This window comes from Coptis chinensis, chromosome 3, assembly GCF_015680905.1.
Source record: "Coptis chinensis isolate HL-2020 chromosome 3, ASM1568090v1, whole genome shotgun sequence".
Taxonomy (NCBI): domain Eukaryota; kingdom Viridiplantae; phylum Streptophyta; class Magnoliopsida; order Ranunculales; family Ranunculaceae; genus Coptis; species Coptis chinensis.
Window position 1 is genome coordinate 8,588,898 of NC_141458.1, and position 24,544 is coordinate 8,613,441.

A 24,544-nucleotide genomic window follows, 5' to 3' on the forward strand; every position below is an offset into this window, starting at 1 on the left:
TCGGGTCCTCTTTTGAGCACAAATCATTGGCTAAAAAACTGGTGCCAAATTGCAAAATATCGTTATGCCAACAGACAGTGACGAGATGTCGGTACTTTTCACAGTTCTTTATGATATTGTTCTTTGACCCATTTTGACTCATTTTTTTGCAGTCGCAAGTTATCTTTTAAACCAGAAAAAATTAGTGGACTTGAGAGTCCGAACTCTTTTTCTTCCTTCTTGAACGCTTCAGTTACTCAAAAACTCCATTCTCAAAACATAACCGTCCATTTGAGGATGATGAACGTTTTAGATACTTCGTCACTCTGCTTCACCAGCAAACTCAAGTTTCCCGCCAAATATCCAAGTAGAAAACCATCTCCACTCAACTATGGCACGAATGTTGTCAAATCTTCTTCTTCTCCTACCACAGGAAACAATAAAGGTTCTTGTAACTAGTTCTACAATAACTCTTCAAGTACATAGTTTTTATTTAATATTCATGTGACGTAAATATGGTTGATGACAGTCAATGTTCAATTGTGTGTTTTAACTCAAATTACTAATTTAGGAGCTTTTTAATAATTGCAGATAGAAACACGTTGAGTAGACGAAGAGGACTTATTTTTACGGTTACATTGCCATTTCTAGCTGGCATACATGAATGTGTTGATAACACTGGCGTTAACGCCGCGGTGTAAGTTTCTTTGCAATAGCATGATCAATATATCTATATTTTTACTTGTGAATAATTGTTTTTGTTTCTCTAGAATTGTTTAGTGGTTAGATTTAAATTTAGTATTTTTCTTTCGCTGACTGGAAAAATGATGGTGGTTGCCAGTGCATATCCAGTTATACAGGAAGGACTGAAGAAGGTATTGTCTAAAGGAAAGGCTGCTGGTGTACTTCGTCTGGTTTTCCATGATGCTGGAACCTTTGATAGTACTGATAATTCAGGTACTTTATTGGATAACTTGCTGTTACAAAGGCTTTAATATGATAAAAGTATGTATAGTGCATTAGTGGTTCTTGGAAGAAGTTAGCCTACTTCCAAATTTCAATCACATATATTGTACACTGTGTCCCCCAATTAATTGTTATTGATCGAACTTATATTCATGTCTGGAACAGCGAATTTTATGGAAGTGATAATACATAGCAAATCAGAACAAACCATAAGTTAATAGTGGAGGTTACCTTAATGGCCAACTAGCTACGTAAGCAATGTGATTTCCCAGTAGGCTGTCTCATCATGTAAGGCTGTCTTAATGTTGAAGAACACATGAAACGTTATGTACTATGTAAATAAATACTTATATAAGTTTGTGAGACTTAATTCAGGTACAAACTTGGACAACTGGACTGATATGTCGAAGAACACAACACAATGGATTGATCTTACATGTCACATAATCTAAATGTACAAAACACTAGAACTCTTGAGAAATTTATGGAAAAGAGGCACCTGCAATTTCAAAACACTACAATTTACATATTCTGATATATAACTCAAAATTTGTATTCTGTCCTCCATCAGTTTCCTCAAGTTCCCTTACCAAGTCATTCATGATTATTAAACTATACATTATATTGCTTGATTAATACAGTTTCTGTCTAAACGTTCACGTTACGCGCATATTCATCTTACAGGTGGTATGAATGGTTCCATAGTGTACGAACTTGAAAGACCTGAAAATGCAGGGCTGAAAAAGTCTTTAAAGGCACGCTCTCTCTTATTCCCATATAATTTGGACTATTTAAATTTGGTTCTCACCCAAGTCCTGACTGATCTACTTTAACTTGATTTTCAACCAGCTAATTGAATGGATGCATTGTGTATAGATTCTAGAGAAAGTGAAGAGCGAACTCAATGAAAGGGAACAAGGTTATTAGGATTTGGACTGCGTATGTGGAATAATATTAACTTGGGTTATCATTGTGTCATGCTAACATGACCTGGAACTTGTGCTTTTTAGTTTCCTGGGCTGACATGATTGCTGTGGCTGGAGCTGAAGCAGTTTCAGTATGTGGGGGTCCAGTAATTCCTGTCCAGTTAGGCAGGGTAGATTCTATGTAAGAAGCATGTTTTGTTATTCTATGTTATTTCAAATTTTAGCAGTCTCAAACTCTAGAGTGTACTTTTGCTCGGATCAATTTCAATTAATTTTTAAGTGTTACATCCATCTGATCCTTGACTGCTCGTGGATGTTGCTAGAGAAGTCTTAACTCAAGATTCTATCAAGTTGGACTCAGCACAAAGTAGTTCTTTATTATTATTTTTTTACGAATTGCCAATTATAACGAGCCTGTGATTATAAACATAAACTTTACCTGGTAGGGTGCCTGATCCCGAAGGTAAACTTCCTGAAGAGACTTTGGATGCATCTGGCTTAAAGCAGTGCTTTCTAAGAAAAGGCTTCTCGTGAGTATATATCCTCCTATTTCACTAGTTATTTGCCTCTTAGATTGTCAAATGTGCACTGCACATGACATATTGTCAACAGTGTATGAGAAGTAGCACGGTTCACACATGGAGCTAATGGCAAACCTTTTGTTGCAGTTGTTTTTTTTATACAAGTAATTTTGTTTCAAACCTTTATATGTCACTTTTATCATTTTTGATCTGCAGCACACAACAACTGGTTGCTTTGTCTGGCGCTCATACTATTGGAAGTAAAGGTTTTGGAAATCCATCTGTATTTGACAACTCTTACTTCAAAATACTTCTGGAAAAGCCATGGGTTTCAGGTGAATATTTTCTTACTTGGTTCTATGTAATACCTCGTTCAATGCACTTCTACCTCTTTCCATTTTTTCTAATGAATTGTACATTTGTATGTGCTGGTCTTCATGCGCAGCAGGTATGTCAAGTATGATTGGACTTCCATCAGACCGTGCCCTCTCAGAAGATGATGAGTGCTTAAGGTTCTTCTATCAAATCTTACTTTTATATTTAAAAATGAGGACTAGGAAATGACTAGTTCGGTGGACTTTTATATGAAATCTGCATCAAAGGTTTGACACATCCCTAAACAATATCACCGACATTTTCAGGCCCCCAGTCCTTGCAGCACTTGGCACACCAAAAATCACTCTGTTCGGCATTGTCTATGTAATGGATTTAAAAGATTACATCAACAGTCCCATCAGTGAATAAAACCAATCACAGGACACACTTAAGACGTCCAAATCACTAATCAAGCTGTTTTGTTTGTTCAGCTGAAAGAGTGAGGTGAATATTTACATGAAAATCTAAGAAGCCACATAAAAGTAAAGAAGAAACCCTTTTGGCTTCCTACATGTCAAGCTACCTCTTTTGCTGCGTCAGCAAAGAGATGCGCAATGGTGCTTGTTTCCTGTATTTCTGGCTGTTGTGGCAAAAAAGAAGATTGAGGGGCTTCTTCAAGCCTTTTAGGTGGGGTACCTGCTCAGCATCCATAAGCTCATTTATCAGATGTGTTTTTGAATACTACTTAGACAAAAGTTAATATACTTCTCATTTCGGCTTGATACTGATATTAGTCTTGTCCAACTTTTTCGTATTTGGTTATGGCAAACATGGTCCCAAAACTCATTCCAAGTAAATGACAGATATTGCGGTATAGGGTTATGGTCTTATGGAAAACATCGTCCCAACTCCCAACCATATGCAGACTGACCTGATTCATGGTTAATCTATGGTTGGCTACTGGAGTTCGCTGTAAGGACACAAGGTTCACAGGCATCTGCCAACCAGTTGCAAAAATTTTTCGTCTGATACGAACTGAAAAAATAATCAAATCATTTGGTGAATCTGCCTAAGGCTGCTGTTTAGTTTTATACAGTAATTTCTTACTAGCATAGTTAAATGGATAAACTTTGACATGCAGTCCTTGAACATCCTGAAAGATAAGTTTCTGTGTAGGTGGATCGGAATATATGCAGATGATCAGAAAACGTTCTTTGAAGATTTCAAGAGTGCTTATATCAAACTCGTGAACTCTGGCGCATTGTGGAAAAATGTCTAAAACTCAATATTGGTGGGTTATTATGTACTTAGGTTTTTCCTACGCCCCTTTGTGTTTATCTGAAATCATTTGCATGTGTGATACTGGAAATCTTTTTGATATTGATTATTCAGGGAAAGCTTTGTTTTTAAACTGTTGGGATACAATCCATCGAGCTTGAAGCTTTGAGCGTAGATAGTAGTACCTCTTCAGCTCTATGCAAGAGATTAATGAAAGAATCCCTCTTGATTGTTCAGGGTTTAGTTTCGGAACTATGAAGGCAGCGTTAGTGACCATTGTATTGTAATGGCATCTATATTGGACTTGTATAGTGTAAATGGTGCTGAAAAGAAGCTTTTAGTGCTGGGAGTGTTTTCTTGGCAGGAAACGTTCTCAAGGCTTGTAATGTAAAATGCCGCTGATCACCCCATGCCCCCGTCTTATCTAAAATTTTACTATGTTGCAGTGTTGTTATTTAGGAGGCTTGGTTTGCTCCGAATCTCCGTAGGCTATTAAATCCAGATGTGAACACACAGTGGGAGGCTGTTTTAGTGTTATGAGCTCTTAAGGATACGAAACAAAGAGTCATGGATTAAACTAAACTAGTCGAAATTTGTGTTTGAAGTACGAATAATTCGACTTAAAATACAAAATGATAATTAAGTTCGTCCAATAATTTTAAATGTGCTGTGGTAAGTGATCATATGTGTAGGTCCTGCTTTTTTGGGGTAGATGTAGGTCCTGCTAATAATGCCGAAATTCTCTCCTCTAATAATTTCCTAAAAATAACTTTAAGACGACAAAGGAGAATTTGTCTTTCCTCCACAAAGGCATTTTAAAAAGAATATACATGGAAAAAACAGTTAGCCACAACTTTCATACTTAGTTGCTTAATCTCTGAATCCTCCCCAGATAATAAATAACATTCAATTTCCTAATGGCATTTCAATTAGGGATTTATTGGTTGCCACGAATGCAAATTCCATTAGAAGAGCTGCTATTAACATCTTGCCTCCAGCACAAGAAAAAGGTGAACCATCACGAGTCAGGAGTCGGGACTCGATGATTTAAATTCTTAACACCTTGAGTGATGTCGTCAGGCTCATAATTATTACATTAGCATACCTTAATTATAACGTCTTAGAAAATTTAGTTACTAATCAACAAAGTAAGTTATTGACTAAACTAACCTTTATCTGTCTAACCATAAAATTAATGACATATTTAACTGTCTAACCGCATTTCTCTCTAGTTCTCTCCTTGTTTTCTCTCTCTCTCTCTCTCTCTCTCTTTGCAATGGGATTCAAAGGCGCTGCCACAAAAGGAGGTTAGACCTCTTTTTTTCAAACTTGTTCCTCGTTCAAAACAATAATATTATATTCAGAATATAAAATATTCATTTTTGAGATCTTCTCTCAATTTATTTGAACACTACTCATCTCTGTCTTTGCAAAAGAATAAGAACAAGGTTGAGATTCAATGACGGTTTAATACTGGATTGTAGTTATTAGGTGAGGAAATGTTAAAGTTTGTTCCTTTTTAAGCTGCATTATAATTCATTAGATGAGATGATGTTGAATGTAAGTAGATTTGTTTGATTTGATGTTTGGGAATTTTTTTTTTTTTGTTTAGTTTAATGTAGAGATCTTTTAATTGAAAAAAAAAACGGATCTTTTCCTTTTATGAATGTGTAGATTCTGTTATGTTATTTCCTTGGTAGATCTTAATTTATAGTGATTGATTTCATTATGTGTTATATGCATAGGTTTGGTTGTGTTTGAGGGAAGTGGACAAGAAGAACAATTGTATTAGTGACATTTGTTTACTTAGTGTGCAATGGCTTCTGAAATATTTACTAGTGGTGGTGATGTGGCTATGATGGGTCATGAGAAGAATGTTTTTGACAATGGTGTTATGTTTGAAAATTTAAATGGAACTGTTGATAGTGATAAGGAAATATTGGGGCCATCTGAAGAGAGTGGAACTTCTTACCTATCTCTGAGAGAGGTTGTTGAGATATCAGAGAGTCCTGAGGAGAGGAATCGTTTGACTGTATCGAAGGTGTGCATTGTTTTGGTTGGATGGGTTAGCTTTTAGTTTTTTATTATTTGAAACCCTTCTCAGTGTTGATCCTACCTTTTAGGAATCAGGAGACAAAGGTTTTGATCAGACGGATAATTCCAAGACGCAAGCAGGTCATACAGAGGTTAAAAGTGGGAAACCTTCAAGCTCTGAACGTGATGTTGCTACTTTAGAGAGAAGGAAGATTGTGAACTTGCAGATGTGACAGTTGCTTCTGTAAATGGTTCTGTGGTGACTACCTCACATTCCAAGAAGCATTCTGCTGCTGCAACTAACAGGAGGTCTTCTGATGAAAAGCAGGCTGTTGAAAATACTGCAAGCACTGATTCAAACAGGCCAACTAAATCATCTGCATCAAGTACTGCTCAACATTCCCAGGTATGGTTGTTGTCGTCTTGGGCTTCTTCTCAAATCAGTGTCAGCATTATTTGTTTTGATTTTGATTCGCTTCCATGCCTTATATTATTAGTATCGCACTCTCTGATTTACATTTATTGTTGCAGCAATCTGGGAAGTCTGTCTTAGGTTCTTCCAATATGAATGTCTCACATTCTGACAGTCTGAAGTAAGCTTTACTTACTTTTCTATCTTTCTTACTTACTATCATTCTTCGTCTCTCCTTTCTGTGTGGAGTTTCTTGTATATTTCATGTTTAACACCATTAATAGGTGTAGGCACCATTTGTCTAAATGAATAAAGTACAATCTAAATTCCTGGAGGTTCTTTGTTAGTTATGAACTTTTCTTGCGATATTTTATTATGTGTGGTATGTTGCTGCAGGGAGCACCCAAAATATCTGAAGCCTCTGAAACAAGGACTGCAAAATAAAAATGAAGAAGGCACACGTTCTTCATCTTCGTATCCTTTATAACTGTTGAAGTTTTTTTTTTATTACTTCTAAGTTTCTCAAGACACTTTTCTTAGTGGTTCATGGTTATCCACATCTTCTGTTTATCCTTAAGTTCTTTGTAGAAGTCCTACTGCAGATTCCAAACCCCGGCGAGTAGGAACTCTCCCTTCCTATAATTTCAGCTTTAAGTGTGATGAACGAGCAGAGAAAAGAAAAGAGGTTAGTCTGGTTCATTATCATGTTTATGCCTATTGTTTATTTTCACGTGTGTGCCACCAGTCATTATTGATGATCATTTATAATTTTGTGTCAGTTTTACTCAAAGCTTGAGGAAAAGACTCATGCAAAAGAAATCGAGAAAACCACATTGCAGGCCAAATCCAAGGTTAAGCATCCTATTTCTTTAGGAGATTTTTTTTTAGTTACACAGGTACATCAGATGCGAGGAATTTATATTGCTCTTATTGACATTATGCTTGAAAATTCGTGTAGGAGACTCTAGAAGCGGAAATTAAGCAACTTAGGAAGAACTTGACCTTTAAAGCAACTCCCATGCCAAGCTTTTACCAAGAACCTGCGCCTCCCAAGGCCGAGTTGAAGAAGGTACATTCTGTTTTTTTATTGTCCAAGCAAGTGCATTTTGTCTCTTTTCCTTGAATCGTCTTTCTTCAGTCATCTTATTGGTATCTATATATTTAGAAAGGCTTATTCTATGTCTGGTAAATCTGTTCAGAACCTTTTAAGGTGATTAATGGAAGTTGCATTATTGTTCTAGGTTTTTATATCATACATATATAAACACTTACTAAGCGACAAAAATGGCAAACATAGTGACGAGGAATGGTTTAACCTGATACGACAGTAAAATATTAAGAAACTGAAACAAATCATGCCCCACAGGAATTAAACCATTGCATCCATAATTTAGCGAGTCGCTAAAATGGAAATCTGAACCCCTGACTTCACGGTAAATTAATCACCAAAGACCCAAAATTTCTTAAAGCTTCGTGAGAAGATGTCTAAAATTCTGTTATGCTAATCTGATAGTTCTCCTGTTATGCAAAAGAGAGTTGTGCAATGATCCTTCTCTTGGCACTGGAGAAGGGTTCGAGAGTCTTAAACATAGTCAATGCTCCTATGACTTGGGAGTCTGGTCCGAGCTGGAAAAACCAAAAAACATTCTCTAAGGACTGACTGGCTGAGTGAAGCTGCATAGCCTAAGAATGTATGTCAATGCCTTCTGCCCCAGTCTTGCACGTAGTGCAACATTAGGAACATAGAATTATTTCTTTCAAGATCATCAGTTGGCGAAGTTTTTCGTATAGACACATGATTCTGCCGAGAAGAAAACTATTTGGAATTATGATACCAGGATACTTGAAAAGGGTGCCATATTGTATCAGATACTCCATTTTATTTTTTTTTTTTTTCTATTGTCCTCTCGGAGCCATCTCACCCATTATGTGGGTGTCGTAGCTTGGGTCGGATAGTGATAATATAAGTCAACTTGTAGTTTACTGGAATGTTGTAGTGTCTTTGATTCATTACTCTGTTGAAGTGGATCTGAGGGCTCGTGAAAATTTGACATATGATGGTTGACACACTTACCTTAACAAATTTTAGAATTCTAGTATTTCTTTGTGGATATGATCATCTCACCATACGCATAATCTCCATGCAGAAGTACGGATATATTGGATTTAACATGGGAAAGTTTGTAAGGAAAACCTGCTTTTTAGTATAATTTTTATGAAAAATGGTCATGCATGTAATTTTTTGCCACCCCCAAGAACAAATTTTTGTGGAATAATTAAATATGGAGGGCAATGAGGAATCTTTTGTGGAAGTCTTCATGAAAAGCTCTTGAATGTGGGGAGTAAATTACATAGGGAGGGCATTCATGGTAAAGTTCCATGTGAAATAACACGTCCCAAATAAATAATACTATTTTCCCAATTCAAATATTTTAGAAGTTTTAACCATCATAAACAGGTTAATGGGAAAATTGATGTCCCATACTTTAGTTTGACCGGTTTTGATAGGGCTAAATGTTTTAAATTGGCTGATTCTTTGTGCTGATGTTTTATATGGTTAGGGGTTTCTCCTCCGTAACAATTCAGCCAAAACCTAATATTTCTAGGTGCTTCAAACGATCATACGATAGTAAGATCGGTTGATGAGATTCGATTAATGTATAACCTTTAGGCTTAGATGGCTCTGTCTTTATTTTGCGCACTATACCATCCTTACTGTCGTGCTAAGAGGCGTATGTATGTACTGCTTGTACTCATTTTTGAATTAATGAAATTTTTTGTATCAATATATATACAAAACTAAAAGAGAATAAAAACATCTATGTGGAAGATGAGTGGAGTCTGCTGCTACTAGTTCTAAGTTTACAGATCATATTGGTATTTTCATGAGCAGAGTTCTTTTAGGTCTTCAACCAGATATGCCATAATATCTCAGTGTATGCACCACCATATTAGTACCCTCACTAATGGATTCCATTGGGGTCTTAGTTTTGATCATAAGTCTATGTGACCAAGTCTGCTCATGGACGGCTCACAGGTTCAGTGGGCCACCTGGGCGGCTCACATGTTCAGTTAGCAACCTAGATGGCTTACGGGTTCAGTTTGCCACATGGATGACTCACAGGTTCAGTCGGTCACATGTTCAGTTGGCTAGTCTTTATCCAGTGAGAGTCCTTGTGCTCTAAGAACTCTTATTTTCTACATCTATAAAGTCTTTTACAAAGAACTACGGCCATGAAGACTTGATTCCAGTAAACCCTTTGGATACGTAGGCAGCCATTGACGTGGTTCAGTATCCCCTCCACCACAATCAACACCCCTTACAACTTCATTAGTGTGTTTAGGTGATTTATTGCCCAAACAGATAGTAGAATGAATTGCTTCCCACCTGTTCTTCTCAGCCGAAGTGGCTGATTTGTAGTATGGCCTTCAAAAATATGTTGAGTTTTACCGTCCTCTTGCGTTGGAACTCTAGGGACCAAAGTCTGATTTGATTATTTTGCACATCTTTATATCTCAGGCAACAAAAAATTCAGTGGGGGGTTCTTCTTTATCACCCAAGGGAAAGTAGCTCAATTGTGCATTAGATTTTAATGATCTAGTCTGATGAAGCAATTATGGAAATTTCCCCCCAGAAAGTTTAGTGTGTTTGTGAGGCAGTAGTTTCTGTTACAGAAAGTCCTCATTTTATTCACTTTAGGAACCAAAGCCTGGTTTGATTTTCTTGCACACCCTTATATGTCAGATCGGGAAAGACAAATAAAGGGTGGGGCGGGATGATGAAAAATTGGAATCTTCACCAACAACAGCTCTTTAAGCAGTAATTAGACACAAATTTTTTACATGTAAAAGTTATCTTCCCAAGTGAATCTGCGAGGCCTGGTCTGTTAAGATATGGTTTTAACTTTCTAAACATGCAGATACCACCAACAAGAGCTAAGTCTCCCAAATTTGGCCGCAATAAGGCCTCCCCAAACCCCAACTCTGAAGGAAATGGCAGTCGTGGATTTCGATCAGGTCGCTTGAGTCTTGATGAGAAAGCTTCCCAAAACGGCACCACGCAAGGACCATCCCCTCAACATTTTAAGAAGCCACTTCGAAAATCTCTTCCCAAATTGCCGTCTCAAAAGTCCACCCTGGCCAATTCAAGGGAGGGTGCTACTTCTACCCAACAGTTGGAAAATCATGGTATGGACCAGAAGGTTGTTCCAGCCACTGAGGCAAGCCAGGAGTCAAACCTAGATAGTGGGGCAGTGCCGGAAGAGCATGCATATCTCCTGGTGGAGCAGGAATCCATGACTGAGGAGCCTATTGTGTCTGAGCATTCCACAGAACAGCAATGAAATTGAGAGATGGTGCATCGCATGGAGTTTTCAGCACCATTTTGCTTACTAGAAAGAAGGTATGCATAAGACTGTAGAATTGATTACTGATGAAGGCTTGAAAAGATTTTGTATTATGGCTGTGATGTCTCTTGTTAATAGTCCGCGGTAAGGTAGTCTGGTTGCTTGTGCTCTTACGTCTTTTATTGCTGGTCCATCCATTAGGACTGCTCTGTACTGGCAGCACTGTATTATTATTTAAAAGGTCACTTCCCTCGCATTTTGTCCAATTTTTTTTACAATTTTTCGCCCTCCTAGTTTTAAGCTGTGAGTTGTGATTGTATCATTCAGAAATTTGGTCGCTTTCTGAATATATCCGTGAATTAGCTCTTCTTTTCCCTCCCCCCTCCCACTTGTGCATATATCTGAGCTGTTTCAAAAAAAAAAAAAAAAAAAAACCACTGAACTGTTTAACTGGTCGTATGGCATGCTTGAGAAGGTACAGAAATGAATGATCTGAACTTTTAAAATTACTAGCCATTTGGCCCGGCTTATGGCCGGACTTGCTATCTAGATAGCTAATGACTCAAAAATCCTAAAATCCATTTGAATAAATAATATATGTATATTGATAGCTAATGATTTATTGCATATTTTGTTTGAAGGGTTTATGTTTTTCTATTTTTTTTTAAGAGATTGCAAACTCTCAAATCTTGATCTAGTAAGTGTAATGTGTATATTTTTTCTGGCTAATGCATCAGCCAGTACGAAAGACAAATCGATGTCAATTTCAAATCCAGATGAATATCATAGGTGACAATAAATGTTTGTTTGTACACCATGTTGCACCATTTGTAATATTGAAATATTGAAACAAATAATAGTTATCACAACAAAAATGTAATTTCTTTAGATTTCCAAGTCAATTTGATCATTCAGGTTACTTGTTTTGGAGATTGACATTTGCTCCATCAATTCTTTGTACTTAAGACTACTTCAAGAAACTGTTATACATGACAGCTGATATTTATAGTCTTTCAAAGTAGATACAACTTTAAGAGTTTGTCCTTGGTAGTTATTTTCGAGACCGGATTGGGCTAAGATATGTCACATTTGCACCACACAAATGTTTGCCATCTGAATATAATTGTAGTTGTGATATTATTCTCTAGTCACTTGGAAGGGTATGTTGTTGTGAATACCGTCTCATTTATCGTGGCGTGTCGAAAATTAGAGTAAGAGGCAAATTTAATATTACATTTTTTGGTTTTAGCCTTTGAAATGAAAAGAAGGAATAAAATGCAATGTGCTTCTCATTTATCGTATAAGTGTGAAAAATTTAGAGTTAGGGACCGGTTTAGTTTTTAGCTACGAAATGTTGAAAAAGTTTTGAATGTGCCCTCTCTTACCTCTGAAAGCCTTTGAATGCAAAGCTCTAAATGTTGTAAATATGTTTGTTTTGTTTATGTCAACTGAACCTCTTAGTAAATGCTTGGTACAATGTATGATAACTAAAGAAGTTACATAATCGGATGTAACTAAATGAAAGAAACAAACAGATAATAAACCTACAATGTAAAACTATTACAGTCTAAAAACAGATATGACACAAAGACCACACTCATGACTCTATGCTCATGGCCTACGAAGGATTGCACATGAGAAAAGTTATGCAAGGATAGAAATTGCTAAAATGGAAGTAGTAAAATTCAGCCTGTATGGAACTTTAAAGTCACTTATTTATCCCATTGTCGTGAGTTATGAGCAACAATATTTATTTTTGTACGTCATAGATAGATCATGTCTAAAGAAGAAGCTAATACTAAAAATGAAAAATGCCCCCGCTTATAAGCTCGCAATGTTGCTTTGCAATCCCAACATCAAAGCAGCGTGTGGGAAAGCGGCGGAGGAACATATTCAAGCCTGTCCCTCCTCCCATTGCAGCATGGATGGCTACAACACCTTTATCTGCATCTGCTTCAGCAATCAAAGCCTTTGCAAAGTAGGTAGTGTAAGAGTGAGTACTGCTGCTTTGCCTTTGAACCGCTTTCGATTCTTTGGATCAAACTTGGATACACTGCAAATGAAAAACCAATGGGTTTGTTTAAAAATTGACTCTCTAGATGGAAGCTTACTAATCTTAGTTATAAATAGTTTACCATGGTACTTGTCCGCAAAAGCTCTCATGCATATGGGTATCCTCAGCCTTTATCAGTGACGATGTGAATGAGTACAGGCCTAAGCTCGAGTCATTCCTCTTCTAGCTGGGTATCTATGTATCCCGGTATCGGCAGCATCAGCCACAATGAAATCTTGGACATTGAAGGAAGGTTAGTGATGGCTCTTGGAGGCCTCAAGTTGGAGGGTCCAAGTGGTGGCTTTTTCTATGTCCATACTTTATGATTTTGGTATGAAATCCGTTTTACATCAAAAGTGCAAAAATAGAAGTTAAAACTTTGATTAGATCACAGATAAAAATAATTTAATCAATATTCTCAAGTCGTTATCTTTACCTTCTCTTGAAGACTTCTGCAGAGTTGTTCACAGGCAGCATACCTCAGCTGCAATGATTGGAAGTTATTATGTAATTTCATTATTACCCTCTAATCCTGCCTTTGCTTCTCAGTTTGCTCATAACATAAGAAAAGGGAAGCATTTATACAACCATCAAGAATAAATACCTTCCGTTGTCCTGCCTTCAAATTGGTGATTGTGAAGACGTGGAAATTTATCTTGACACTGTAGGATTGATGTATTGCAAAAATAAAAGAGGCTTACCAATAAAAAAAAGAAACATTGAGGCATATTGCAATGCTGCAATCACAGTTTACAATTATATTTAGAAGAAATAACCAACAATCTAGATGCAAACGTTGATTCCATTACAATCTTAGGGCATTACAATTTTTCAGAGGAACTCTCTCTACTTCACTTCACTATTAACACTTGTGACTCATCTATCGAAACAAAAAATGTATAAACGAACTAAGATACATTCTCCGGCATCTTGCCTGGCCAATTCATTACAACACCCCTTCATTTTCCTTTGCAATTTTTCTGTCCAAGCTGCGTCTACTTCACTTCACTATTAACACTTGTGACTCATCTACTGAAACAAAAAATGTATAAACGAACTAAAATACATTCTCCGGCATCTTGCCTGGCCAATTCATTATAGCACCCCTTCATTTTCCTTTGCAATTTTTCTGTCCAAATTGCGTCGCTAATCAGCATTATATGACAATGCTAGTAAATGCCCTCATCTAAGGGCATTCACAAAAGTCAAAAGGGAATCTACATCTCTGTTCTCTGATGGGTACTTGATGGCTTGGGAGGAATGTTTAGGGAAGAAGAATAAATCTGCACGACGACAAAAACTTGTCTCTAAAGAAGTTCATGATCTTCCCATTGCTCTGTTGTAACATACCGAGGGTAAGCCTTCATGGCCTCTTCAAGCTCAGCTAAGACTTGTGATGCATCAATGCATCCGAACATGGGGAGCTTCCACATAGTCTAGTATCGGCCATCATAGTACCTTGGTGTGTCTCATGTCCGAGAAACTTCACTGTCCAGCAAAAATTGATTATGTGTTGGACCATCACAAACATCTAATCGGAAGATGAAATAAAAATGAAGAAAGAAATCACAAAAACAATGAGAACCAATACCGGTGGAGAAAGCTGAGGAAGCTTATTTGGTTGGGTATGCATCAACCCCAACGGCTCAAGATCATTTAAGAACTCATGCTCAGGAAGAGCATATGGAAGATGGACTTGCTGGCGAGTTCCCCACTGCGGCGGCATAGCAATGCAGCGGATTTCCTTGACTTGAGGGTTGTCTGGGGGACTTATTCCATACATGTAACCTGCAATTTGGGTCCGTAGATAAACTTCTTCAAAATGTTTTTGGGCATAATGTAGGTGGAGCCTGTTTCCTGTACACAATTTGTACTTGCAGATATGTAAATTTCAATAGATACTGTCACCAAGATCCGAGAAAGACAAAAAAAATCTATGTTCGGCAATTCAATACAAATATATCACCACCAAGTTACCTTGATGTCTTCGGAGTTCACATAAATGTGGTTCATTCGGAGATACAGGTTCGTGGCTGAGATTGCTCTCACACACCAATCTGTTTTAGTGCCAAAAACATTTTGCTCATATGGACACCATTTCCACTGCCACCATCAGTGAGTTGCGCACCAACACCTCCGCCACTACCTGTAACCCCCGAGGATTGTGAGGTTGTAGGATGGATGTGGACAGGAGACTCCTCATCATTTAATGGTAGCCTTTCAAACACTGCATTTGCAAATGAAGCGGCCATCAACACCACTGGACCTGATGCCATCAACGGTCCAATGACACTTCCACCAACAACCTGCCCTAGATACTATCGATAAAAATATTGCAAGTCCTCCTGCGCCCGGTGGTGCCGGTGGTGGGCAAGATGTACCGACAATGATAGTATCTCGAACCGCCCGTGAAGTGTGACCACACCTCCGGTTTGGAGTGGTCGGTCGATGCAAAGTGTAAATTTTACAACCGTGTCGCCACCATCGAGTACACAAACTCCCGCCCTCTTCGCCTTGCGTAGTTTGACACACGATCCATTATCGGCTTTTGAGGATACCTCGAACATGAGATCTTAGTGCATTTGGACTGTCCCGAGTAACAATTATTAATTGCATAGATGCTTTTAACTTTAAAGAAATTGTTTTGATATGAAAATGCTTTTGGTGAAGGCAGACCTTACCCAAGGAACCGACTTAGCGATTCAACCCTCGCTCCTCGCAAAATTTAAAATTCTCAAAGTGCAACTCAAATTGCCAAGTACAAAGTGTCTGTTACAATGATTCTTTGCGAGCTGTGCTAGGCCTACTAACAAAATGTTTATGCTCACTACAACTGATACAATGAATAGCATTTTAAGACGGCCATACCTTGTATTCCCATGGTTGTGTTCGTCTTGCATTCCATAACTGATAAAGCATTTTCGGAAACTCAAAAGATCAAGTTCTTCATTAGAAAAGAATGAAACAGAAATATGTAAAGAGAAAAATTAAAGAAACCCAAATACAAAAATTAGGGAAGTTTGTACCTCTAGCAAAATGGGTTCCTTCGACTGCTATTAATTAAAAGATATACATACAAAATTCTCATCTACTCCAAAATTAAATTGAAAGGTACTATCTAGTATCTATTGAAAAGTAATGATTATCCAAATTTCCAATTTGAAGAGGAAGAAAATAATCTTATTGACGATCGTATTCAATCGAGCAAAGAAACAAAATAAAAACTGGAAGAAAGAAAGTGAGACAGTGCCTACACATGTTTGTAGAAGATATAGAGCTGGATGGCGTCAACATTTGTTGTCCTGGTCGTCACTGCTGTCAGCTGATTTGCTTCTTTTGCCTGCATCAGGTAGAAATAAACACAATCCGCTGTGAGTAAGAAGGACAAAATTAAGGTTCATGAAAATAGCTCAACAATGTGATCTCACATTTTTACATTTGTTCTCATATTTTCAATGGATTTATGTCCTACCTAAATCTTGATTCATAATATAATTAAACAAAATAGCTTATGCATGTCCCTTGATAAGCAATTTTGATAGCAACTGCATGCCCGACCAGCTTTCTAATCTGATGAAGCATAAAACTCTGCCCCAAAACCTCACACTTAACAAAATCACGATGAATCCTTAGAAATTCATATATACATCAGAAATTTATAGCAAATAAGAATATACATATACTTGTATAGGTTTGGCAATGAGAAGTCTAATAACAAATACCGTCTTTTTCATTGTTAGTAAGTACTGGTTTCTAATAATTACGTTGTGTGAGCTTGTGTACATAATGTGTTGATTTACCGAATTGATAGTGGATACATTTCAGGTTTAATTATAGTGAACTTCTTTTTTGTTATCTTTTTACTTCTTTTTTCTTTTCTCTATTCCTTTACCAATATTGTGTTTTGAGTACAATAACCTCAAACTTATAGCTTCTCTTCGTCTTCCTCAAACCCAGAACTTGTAATCTTTCTCCTCTAGGAACCCATCCCCTTTAAATCCTATCAAGGTTAAACCACAAAGTGATGAAGAAGACCTGGTCTAATAAGATTTGTGCATTTGAGATAATGTTTTGGGTGATAACTATCAAATAGATATCTTGGATTTCCATGTTAATTATGTTCCCCAATTTTGATAGGTAAATTTTTTTGTATTTGCTCAGATTTGATTTTCTCAATATAAAGTTCACAATTCTAGTTCTCTGAGGGTAGGGAATGGAGACGAATATAAAATCACAATGTTCATGGCAGGAGATGGAAGCTATCAGACCAAAAAGAACAGTTTCCTTTTCGATATGTGGATGCTTTAAAAAAAATATGTACAATACCTAATGAAAAATATTGCTTACTTCTATCTTTCCTCTTCCCATGGTAGCAGCGGCAGCAAAAGCAGCAGCGGCATCTTTAACTACTGATAGAGTAGCTGTAGGGGTGTCAAAATGGGCATACCCGCCCCCATGGGCCCGAAAAATGAGGCCCTCAAAATGAGGCCCTCACACATTAAGAAAATCGGGGCTGGGCCGACCCGGCCCTCAAGCCTTTGATGGGAGGGTAAGGGCCTAGACTTCGAAACTTAAGCCCTCCCTTAAGCCCGGCCCTCATTAGGCCCTCAACATTTATTACATATATTTTAATAAAATTTTTTTACAATATATTTCATTTTAACATTGATATGCTAAAAATCACTTAAAAAAACGTTTATCTATTAAGTTTGCCAACCTTATAATTTCATTATAGTATTTTATGAAATGAATTTAATTGATCTTAATTGACTAATACAACTTTAGCAAGTTTTTTTAGTAGTTTGAAAGTTTAATTGTGAAGTACATTTGATTTTATCATTTTAAACTAATGTTTTTAAATTTATTTTGAAAATCAAATGTATAACATAGTATCCGACCCTCACGTTTGGCCCTCAAGCCCGGCCTTTCAAGCCCTCTCGAGAGGGTTGAGGGGCGGGTAAAGGCTTCGAGATTTAAGCATTGGCCCGACCGACCCGGCCCTCAAAGTAAATGAGGGGTGGCCCCCGCCCTCAAAGCATGAGGGCTTCATTAAAGGGCGGCCAGCCCGACCAAATTGCCCATTTGTGACACTAAGTAGCTGTAGCAATCCTCTTGGCCTCATCACTGGTTCAATTGGGTCCATCATACGGTCTCCTTTACGTCGCTCTCACTCTGTCTTCTTAGGTGTCAGACCAAGAGCAGTCATCCAATTCTATGGAGTAAAGCACAGATCAAAAGCAATCTACGTAGAATATTCCCATTGTTGAACTATGCCATCCACAGTACAAAGAAGCTATAAATGAAAATATGTGGTGGGGGGGGGGGGCACTTACATGGTTATTTTATTTTTCTTTCATTGATATCCAATAAAACCCATTTTCATTATGAGTTTAGATTCTTGGCTGTAACTGTGCATATCTATAAGCACCACCGCTATATCTCTATTACACTCTTCACTGCAAAAAAAAAAAAAAAATTAACAGATAAAGTTTGAAGTTTTATTTTAAGGAGAAGAAAGATTATTACCATCGGGTGAAAGCACTTCCATCTTTGGCACGTTTGAGAGAGTTAATGGGTAATCGCTTGTTGGTGTCGGTTTTAAACTTCAACCCTCTTTCTTGTTCTTGGAGGATTCGTCGATCTTGCTCGAGCCATTATTTTCAGAGAGATTTTGAGAGATGGTTTGGAATTTAGAAGTGAGAAAGGGTGAGCGGTTTGTTTAATAAGTTGCGTGAAATATTTTTGGATTTTGAGTAGCCCAAACAAATGCAGCACTGGTTGGGGAGAAACAGTGCTAGTTCCATTAATGAGCTCTTGCTTAATATTTCATGGTAATGGCGGTGAATAAGAAGAATAAGAAGAAGTGGTAGGTTACAGCTCTAGTTCCATTAATGAGCTCTTGCTTAATATTTCATGGTAATGGCGGTGAATAAGAAGAAGTGGTAGGTTACAGTGCTAGTTTCATTAATGGCTCTTGCTTAATATTTCATGGTAACGGCGGTGAATAAGAAGAAGTGGTAAAGTGGTAAGTTACAGTGCTAGTTCTATTAATGAGCTCTTGCTTAATATTTCATGGTAATGGCGGTGAATAAGAAGAAGTGGTAGGTTACAGTGCTAGTTCTATTAATGGCTCTTGCTTAATATTTCATGGTAACGACGGTGAATAAGAAGAAGTGGTAAAGTGGTAGGTTTTTGTTTTGTTTTGTTTTTATTTATTTATTTATTTATTATTTTTTTCTGTCTGGTGAAGAGTTTTGTTTTATTATTTTGTTTGGGTTACGAACAATTGAAATCTACAAAAAAGGGCGTATATTTACTTTTTTTAAGAAAAATTTGATGTGTCATTCTCAGAGAAAAAAGGGGCTGACGTGGGTCACTGGGAGCATTCTCAACTACTCAGTATTAATGGTCTTTGATATCAATATGAGTAAGATCAGGGATCAAGTGGATGGCATTTATTTTGTATCTACAGAGCCATCCCTTGGCAGCCTAAGTCCAGCTTCTGTATTATAATTTTTTTTACGTCTCTTATCGAGTGAACACATTTAAGTGCTGGTTTTGTTGGTTTACGGTTTTGCTAGTTGCCTACTTTTAGACGTTGCGTTGAGCTGATTCAGATAAATTCTACAAGATTTCTAGTTTTATATAATGGGGTTAATGTTGGTCAACTAAAACAGGCTAGAACATTTTTATTCATCCCCCTACTAAAAACATAAATCAGCAACTCTGAAGCATTAGATATCAGTTCTAGATTGGGGCGGACTGACAGTTGTTGGATCGGATTTTAGAACATTATGAAACACGTATAAAATACGAGAGTAAGAGCATCTCTAGGGGGTGGTATTACCTTCCAATTTCTCCATATTTGCTTCTAAAATTTGGAATTTTATGGAAATCTAATTTTAGTTGGAAGCAAATTCGGCCGCATCACCTGTCTATCCGTATCCGTGGAAGTAAATTTAGGATTTGGGATGCGGATGTAGATGTACGACAGTTGGACGACAGTACAACTGTCGCGGGAAATTGCAAATGTCTCGTGGTTTTTTTTTTTGGAATGGTTGCGCAACACTCCCACTATCGCGCGCCAATTCTAATGTCATGTGGATTGTTTGTTGACTTTTGGAATGGTAAGTGTGACACTCCAACTGTCGTGTGATAGTGGTAATGTCGCGGATTGTTTTTTGCGAATGGAATTTGCGGCCACCTAGAGTGATAGTGGTCCAGATTTGAGAATAAAATTTGCAAATTCCGGAAGCAAATCTGCATGTGATGTGATGTGGCCACCACCTAGAGATGCTCAATCTTACATTTTTAGGATACTCTAGGTTTAGAGGGTATTTCTTAAAAACCGAACGGCACGTTCTGAAATGCAAATTCAAAATTCAAACACAAAAAGTTAAAGTGATCATCACAGCGATAGAACTCTATCGACTGATTTGAGGCTTTGATTATTCCGAATGGAAACTGCAAGTTTCCTTAGTCCCACATGCAAACATAAAATTATCCATTGGCTCTCCATAAGTACGATATTTACATCATCTATAGATTTCTTCGGCGAATCAAGTGAGGCAAAATGTATGGGAAGTTTAAAACCCTTTTCTTGCAGGATTCCAAAGCCTTTTGTATTCCTTGATTACAATGTTGATGACTTATGTGCATCCTTCCATTGTTAGTACAAGTTGAAATCAGTAAAGCGGTCAAGACTCGAGTGTGCAGGATAAGTAGAAAACGAATTTTAACGGAACAGAGATGAATATAATGCTATAGGTAGTACTAAAAACCTATGCTTTTATAGCAAAATGAATTTAAACAATGTACAAGGAGGCATAACATGGGACCTCTATAGATGGGACTCATTCTTGGAAACTCTGAACTTTATGGCTATATCTCCATCTGCTGAAACTGGCCAATGTTGCTCCTGATTGTCAAATGCCCGAGGATGAATCTAGGAAGTCTGAACTTGGTGATTTCATATCCGTCTGCTGTAACTAGCCTCTGCTATCTTGGTCCGGATAGCCGAACAGCTGAAAGATATGCGCTGTTATTGCAATCTGAGACTGTTCCTGATGAAGTAGTACACTCCTCACTTATCGATTTAAAGAAACTCGAGTAAAGGCGAGAACCCATTTGAGAGGAGGTCGGTGGCTGAGGTACAGCACAAATACCTTCAAGCATTTGGACTACCCTACTCATGGATGGCCTCATATACATATCCTCCTGAATGCACCATAAAGCAACCTGAATTGCAGTGAACACGCTCTCATCTTCTTTATCAATTTTAATATTCGGATCAAGGATCTCATTCAGTTTCCTTTCTTCTGCCATCTTTAAGGCATATGTTGGAAAATGAGCTTTTTCTGAAGTTTCTGAAGGATCAAAGTTCTTCCTTCCTCCGATTAGCTCAAGCAAGACCATACCATAGCTGTAGACATCACTCTTTTCTGAAATGGCATAGTTTGTGATCCACTCAGGTGCTAGATACCCTCTTGTACCCCTTAGTGTTGTAAACACATGGCTCTGTTCCCTGTTCATCAACTTAGCTAGACCGAAATCTGAGACCTTGGAATGGAAATTTTCATCAAGAAGAACATTTTCAGGTTTTATATCACAGTGTACAATCTTCACATCACAGTCTTCATGGAGATAAGCCAATCCTTTAGCTGTTCCAACGGCAATATTGTATCGCGTTGCCCAATCCAACTTGACACCTTCTTTGTTTTTCTTGAAGATCCATTTATCTAGAGAACCGTTAGCCATGTACTCATAGGCAAGAAGCCGGTGAGACCCCTCTGCACAGAAGCCTCTGAGTCTGACCAGGTGGGTGTGGTGGATGCTTCCAATGATGCTAACTTCAGCTCGAAATTCTTTTTTACCTTGACCAATTCCTTCCAATTGCTTGACAGCTATTTCAGACCCATCTTTGAGCTTTCCTTGGTAGACAGAGCCAAAACCACCCTGACCAAGCTTCAAAGCGAAGCTGTTAGTGGCCTCTTCAAGTTCCCTGTAACTGAACCGGAGAGGCATCCCAGTCAAGTTCTCCAGAAAATTATCCTCTTCTGACATATCTTTGGGAGACTCCGGTAACTTTTTATTTTTCTTTTGGTAACGAAATCCCCCATAGAGTAAACCGCCTATAACCAGAATTGTAACAACAACAATGATTACAACAATTGGAAAGCGCTTTCTGCCACCGTCCCCACTAGACTTACTCCCAGTGTTTCCATTACTTGGGGCCTTGATGTATGAAACAAAGCCAGCAGAACTTTGGCTGGGCTGTTGCAAACTTCCTATCTGATCAAACAGATAACAATTCCTCGAACTAGTTTCAAAGAACAAAACAACACAGGAGCAGTTCTTAAGGCATGCATTTTTGCAGCTACTTAAATTAAAATTGGAAAATGGTGTAACATACTCTAGCGCGAAATAATCAAGTTTATCACCAACATCTAGAAGTTGCATTGGATCCTTGGAGTTGTTACATGGAGAGACAAGCCCAGGTGAACAATTTGGTCTTGAGCTAAGAGCTGAAGGGCATTGGCATTTGTTATCTTTACCGTAACACACATAATAAGAATCACAGGACTCTGGTGTGCTGCAAGAATCATTAGGTATCTTTGTTGGCTCTGCAGTATTTGATCCTCCACTCTGGAGAGTGTAGAATGAAATCAATCCATCAGGGCCTAAAACTGCAGCCCAAGTGACATTGGCATCCAAGTTGCTTGAGAAGATGAACTGCCATAGTAGGCCTTGGCTTCGATCGAAGAAGCTCCACGAATTAGAAACTAATGACGCGGTAGAGACATTACCTCCTACTTTGTTAATGGTTTTGCGGGCCTCCTTCCCCATTGACCAGTACGGTTGCGGTGTTGAAAAGTTTACATAAAGAAGCATATCCCCAGACTCAATTGTAAGACGGTAGCTCAAATTATTCAGGCTGGGATTGCTTACAAGGCTCATTCCATCCAAGAATTCCTGACCAGATAAAAGGGTATCTGTTGGATGACTAAAACTTTGCCAAAGTATACTACGACCACTCCCGAGCAAAACCAAATTGCCCGAATCCTGCAACTCCAAGGCCGTGGCTCCTTTGCCTGTAGTACCAGTTGACCAAACGGTGCGTCCCCCACTTTGCAAGTACACATTTCCATTGTTATCAAACACAAAGTTATCAGAATTTTGTACAACGGAGTTCACGTTTGCAGTCCAGATTGTTCTTGAACTATCCATATGGACAACAACTAATAGAAACAATGTGACATCCTGTGGCGTAGTTGTGAATCCCAAAGCGAAGTTGGAGTCGTTGGATAAGAGAAACAATCCATTATTATCTATATAATTCATCTGAGACCCTTTGAAGCCTGGAACAATCTGGCCTATGCTTCGAGTGCTAGCGAAACATGTATTGAACAGAACGAAAATACATGTAATCACCAGCCCAATAGAACCAAAGGAAACCCAAGTTCCCATTGGTATACTTAACTCACGAACCAGAATTCAGTTAACTGGTACAGATTTGGAAGTCAACTGAGAGGTAAAAAAAAACAAGTAACCAAGTTTAAGAATGAGAAACTATATTCTAGACACCCCTCAATTCCCTATGGAGAACTCAAACTACAGAACCTACTCAAGAAATCTGTTCTAAAGTGGAAAATATTAAAAAAAAACGAAAGTGGGTAAACAAAATGAAGAAAAAGAGCCCAGATAGAGAAATGGATTAAAAGTCTACAAGAGTCACTTTGAACAGTTCTCAGCAAGTACAGAATTTTAAAAAGAGAAGCACTGTCATGTGTCATCTGTCTTTAATACTCTGCACTAAACCACAACCCCCAGATGTCCAGAACTCAACCTAAAACTGACAAAAAATTGAGTAGAAATGAATGGGTTCTCATCTAACCACGAAATGGAAATAACAAAAAGTCCTAGCTAGCTTAAGAACTCACCTGTTTCTTTCTTCTATTGCAGAAACAAGTGGATTTCCAAAGAACGGGTGTTGTCTGAAACTCTGAATTATGTGTAGGCCAAAGAGGATCTCAGAATTCGCTGGTGTTGTGTCACATCTTGAGAGAGAGAGAGAGAGGCATGTTATAGTAGTTGGTTTCAACTTCCAAGCCACTTCACACTTAAAACGACAAATTAATAAAGCTTGATTATCTGGAAGTTTGATTTTTCTCTGAGTTTTGGACCCTTCTATTAGTATAAAATCTTAACATGGGATTATTATAACTTGAGTGTATAGAAGTTAGATGAGCCGATGAGGATGAAATGAATGTTGTGGAAGAGTTATGGCCATGTTGGTTGGAAGCAAGGAAGAGTCAAGTTCTATCAACTAACTGCACCAGTCTACGTTGGGAGTTTTGGCTATTTGAATTGTGGGTCCCACTTAAAAAGAGATTTGTAAATTCTTTAAAATACCCCTGATGATGATGTAGGCATGCATTTGGACTGTTGGAGGTTGAGCAAATTGGAAAACATTAGACAATCCCATGTGCCAGATTCATCCTATGGTCTGGTACTCTTGCTAATGTAGGTGTTTTTTTTTTCCCGATAATTTAGGTGTGTGTGTCTCTCTATGCGAAGGTGAGACTGATGAAAAAATATGTATTTTGAGTTTTTCAAAAAGGTTACATTGCAAAATATAGAAGGCAAAGAAGTTATATTATTTGGTATTACCATTTTAGCTCCTCTTTTAGCTACTGTCTACATCCTTGTACCTG

General features: G+C 37.9%; 3 protein-coding genes and 1 pseudogene across 13 annotated transcripts; 2 read left to right on the top strand and 2 right to left on the bottom strand.

The window, feature by feature from the left end:
- The first annotated feature begins 139 nt into the window (after window positions 1-139).
- Window positions 140-4,423, top strand: APX6 (ascorbate peroxidase 6). Of its 9 annotated transcripts, none has more exons than XM_086600431.1 (13): window positions 140-424; window positions 571-676; window positions 821-936; window positions 1,630-1,700; window positions 1,822-1,864; window positions 1,956-2,052; window positions 2,318-2,401; window positions 2,609-2,727; window positions 2,838-2,904; window positions 3,034-3,091; window positions 3,199-3,394; window positions 3,884-3,998; window positions 4,100-4,423. In XM_086600431.1, the coding sequence occupies exons 1-11, from the start codon at window positions 277-279 to the stop codon at window positions 3,208-3,210; spliced, it is 921 nt and encodes a 306-aa protein (XP_086456557.1). In that variant the 5' UTR covers window positions 140-276; the 3' UTR covers window positions 3,211-3,394; window positions 3,884-3,998; window positions 4,100-4,423. The 9 variants fall into 9 exon arrangements, with proteins under 9 accessions (XP_086456557.1, XP_086456558.1, XP_086456559.1 ...); XM_086600432.1 differs by having other exon boundaries at window positions 2,841-2,904; XM_086600433.1 differs by lacking the exon at window positions 3,034-3,091.
- Window positions 4,424-4,997: 574 nt separating this feature from the next.
- On the top strand, window positions 4,998-11,033 carry LOC147507740 (TPX2 (targeting protein for Xklp2) protein family). Of its 2 annotated transcripts, none has more exons than XM_086600437.1 (9): window positions 4,998-5,292; window positions 5,731-6,026; window positions 6,109-6,425; window positions 6,551-6,612; window positions 6,828-6,905; window positions 7,020-7,116; window positions 7,211-7,282; window positions 7,390-7,500; window positions 10,352-11,033. In XM_086600437.1, exons 4-9 carry the CDS (start codon window positions 6,584-6,586, stop codon window positions 10,772-10,774), a joined length of 810 nt encoding a protein of 269 aa, XP_086456563.1. In that variant the 5' UTR covers window positions 4,998-5,292; window positions 5,731-6,026; window positions 6,109-6,425; window positions 6,551-6,583; the 3' UTR covers window positions 10,775-11,033. The 2 variants fall into 2 exon arrangements, with proteins under 2 accessions (XP_086456563.1, XP_086456564.1); XM_086600438.1 differs by having other exon boundaries at window positions 5,196-5,476.
- A 2,892-nt stretch (window positions 11,034-13,925) lies between these two features.
- On the bottom strand, window positions 13,926-15,446 carry LOC147507741 (AT-hook motif nuclear-localized protein 25 pseudogene; annotated as a pseudogene). The gene is made up of 3 exons (XR_015215430.1): window positions 14,808-15,446; window positions 14,422-14,687; window positions 13,926-14,318 (listed from the first exon to the last, which is right to left on the bottom strand). The product of XR_015215430.1 is annotated as an AT-hook motif nuclear-localized protein 25 pseudogene (transcript).
- A 5,117-nt stretch (window positions 15,447-20,563) lies between these two features.
- On the bottom strand, window positions 20,564-24,155 carry SD2-5 (S-domain-2 5). The gene is made up of 2 exons (XM_086600440.1): window positions 23,771-24,155; window positions 20,564-23,354 (listed from the first exon to the last, which is right to left on the bottom strand). The coding sequence occupies exon 2, from the start codon at window positions 23,295-23,297 to the stop codon at window positions 20,829-20,831; it is 2,469 nt and encodes an 822-aa protein (XP_086456566.1). The 5' UTR covers window positions 23,298-23,354; window positions 23,771-24,155; the 3' UTR covers window positions 20,564-20,828.
- Between the last annotated feature and the right edge of the window lie 389 nt (window positions 24,156-24,544).